Raw genomic sequence first — 2,817 nt, 5'->3', positions numbered from 1 at the left:
ACCTGTTTCAGTAAAGTATTGTGGATTGGACTAATTTTCCATCATCTATTTGTTTTCTAGAACTCAGATGGATTTAAACATCATGCAGCACATTTCTGATTTTGAGAGGCCTGGCGAGTGCAAAGTGGTGGGGTCTCGTAGCAGGGTATTTCGTTTTCAGCTAGTCCACCAGTCTAAAGTGGAAGGTGCATGATACTCTTGCAACGAGCAGTTGTGTGGATATTGGCCTGAAAGGCATGTATTTGGGCACGGAATCACAGCAATGGTCAAAGTGTGAATCTCACTTGTGCATCAGCATATTGAGTGATGCCACTCTTGGCACATTCTTCCTTGTGAAAGTCATCTGAGACTCATTCTACTAGATGCCACCTATTTCTAGCAGTGCTGGCAATGGCTCATCCTCGGACTGCTCACTTCTATGCCAAGAGTCTAGTAGCTGGTTAATGCAAGCGTGTAGACAAGCAGAGGATGTTCTTGATAATAGCAGGAGTGGCTACACGATCTGTACAGAGAACAAACTATTTCTATGTCTGATAGAGACCACAGACAAGAGTCATCTATGAATGTGTAGTCTGTTCGTGTGCCTGATCATGACCACGTAGGATTTACTCAATTCACTCTTCTGACCAGTACTTAAATAAATGCAAACTAACTTTTTTTGTCGCTGGCTTTATGGTTTAATTATATTTATGTATATTCGCATGCGATCTCCAGCCACAGCATGCTACGGGGAATATGCTTGTATGCTGCACTGGACATTTGACAATCAGCAGCACGCCCAATACCTACATTCAACTGAATTGCACAAAGGATGTAGCCAAGTTGTGCACTAAATGCCACATTGTGTTATTTATCCAACGGACCACAAGTATAGTCTAGAGTGATTGCACCGGAATGATTTAGTATGACATGTTTGACATCTGTCAGTATCCTATTTTCAAGCTGAATTTTTGAGTGGTAGAACTTACTCACAATTTACCAGCACAGTCAATGTGCTATTGGCAGTAATTACTGTCGTGCTTGTAGTTAAATCTTATATGTGACATTGTGATTTTTAACTTGGAGATATATCATTGATACTGTCAAATTCAACTATTTAAAAATTTTTAGCACATACCCCTTAATGAATATTGTACGAATGAGAAAGGCATGCAAAGCAATCTATAACCTAGTTGTACTCATGGGAGTTACACTCCAGAGCTCAGGCAGTAATACAAACCCAGGTGGAATCTATAGCTTTGGAAATTATCCTGTGGATACGACTGAAATATCTATATGTAGACAAGGCATTAGGTATATTGACAGCAATATTAAGAGACTAGTGAAGCTAGAGAAGCTGGAACTCAGTCTTAACAATCTCAAGACATTGCCACCCGAGATAGGAGAATTGAAGAATTTACAGCATCTGGATCTATATGGCAATAGGCTCAGGACATTACCATATGAGGTAGAGGAGTTGAAGAATTTACAGCATCTGGATCTATATGGCAATAGGCTCAGGACATTACCATATGAGGTAGAGGAGTTGAAGAATTTACAGCATCTGGATCTTGGTCATAACAAATTTGAATCATTTCCAACAGTGATAAGAAAACTAAAGAATCTAGAAAGACTGGATCTCAATGATAACAAATTTGGATTATTCCCAATTGAGATAGCAGAGCTAAAGAAACTACAGCGCTTAGAACTTCGTGGTAACAAGCTAAAGCTATTGCCAGACGAGATAGGAGAGATGAAGGAACTACGGACCTTGCATCTCGATGATAACGAACTTGAATCATTTCCAACAGTGATAGCAGAGCTAAAGAAACTACAGACCTTGTATCTCCGTGGTAACAAGCTAAAGCTATTACCAGACGAGATAGAAACGTTGAAGGAACTACAGACCTTGTATCTTGGATACAACGAATTTGAATCATTTCCAACTGTGATAGTAAAGCTGAAGAATCTACAACATCTGTTTCTTGGTAATAACAAGCTTGAGACACTACCGGCTAAGCTAGAAGAGCTGGAGCATCTAGGAGAACTGTATCTCAATGATAACAAACTTGAGACATTGCCAATTGAGATAGAAAAGTTGTCAGGTTCGTTGCGATTACTGAATTTGATGGGAAATAACATTTCAGAGGTTGGTGATGGAGAAAGAACTGTGGGCAGGAGAGAGCTGAGAGAGATATTTGGGGATCGTGTTATGCTTGATAACGACATCGTTGAATATGAAGAAGATGAAATTTCAGTCGAGGACGTGTACAGAGAACTTAAGAGCAAGCCAATGCACTGGAACTTCGAGATGCTGAGAACACTCAGACCGCCGTCAGTTCCTGAGTTGAAATGCAGCGAGGAAGAATTGGTGAGGCTGTGGAATGAGAGCATGTTTGTGAGGGAGTGGGACAGGCTGAGGCCCGAGGTCATTGAGACGATCAAGGCCAACAGAGGAGTCCTTGTGGCAGTGTATGGAGAGGGCTTTTCTGCACTGCTCAGGACAGATGTAGACAGTGAGACCAGAAATAGGAATATCACAGAGATTGTTACAAAGATTGCAGAGAACAGAGACAGCTATACCAGGGAACGGAACATATCAGAGCTCGCTGGTAATGACAAAAGCGCCTTTATGGACATGTGGGAGAAGAACAGCCGCACGTTCATAATGGGCGACAACAAGAGAACAATGGACGAGTTCATACACCACATCTACAATCCAGACGAAGAGTACAGGAGGTGGGGGATGAAGAAGAAGCACACGGGTCTGGCCAAGAACCTGCTTGGATCCATACTCAATGCTCTTTCGAAAGAGCGCGATGGGGATGTGGTCGTCTC

At 41.8% G+C, this 2,817-nt stretch overlaps 1 protein-coding gene across 1 annotated transcript; it reads left to right on the top strand.

The window, feature by feature from the left end:
- Positions 1-1,123: 1,123 nt before the first annotated feature.
- On the top strand, positions 1,124-2,815 carry VICG_01566 (uncharacterized protein; the record flags this gene model as incomplete). Its single annotated transcript, XM_007604950.1, has 1 exon — positions 1,124-2,815. A coding segment is annotated over one exon (1,692 nt), but the record flags the coding sequence as incomplete, so codon positions are not given.
- Between the last annotated feature and the right edge of the window lie 2 nt (positions 2,816-2,817).

This window comes from Vittaforma corneae (genome assembly GCF_000231115.1).
Source record: "Vittaforma corneae ATCC 50505 unplaced genomic scaffold supercont1.16, whole genome shotgun sequence".
Classification (NCBI taxonomy): Eukaryota; Fungi; Microsporidia; family Nosematidae; genus Vittaforma; species Vittaforma corneae.
Note: the sequence above shows the minus strand (reverse complement) of the source record. Positions and strands in the feature narration are given on the sequence as shown.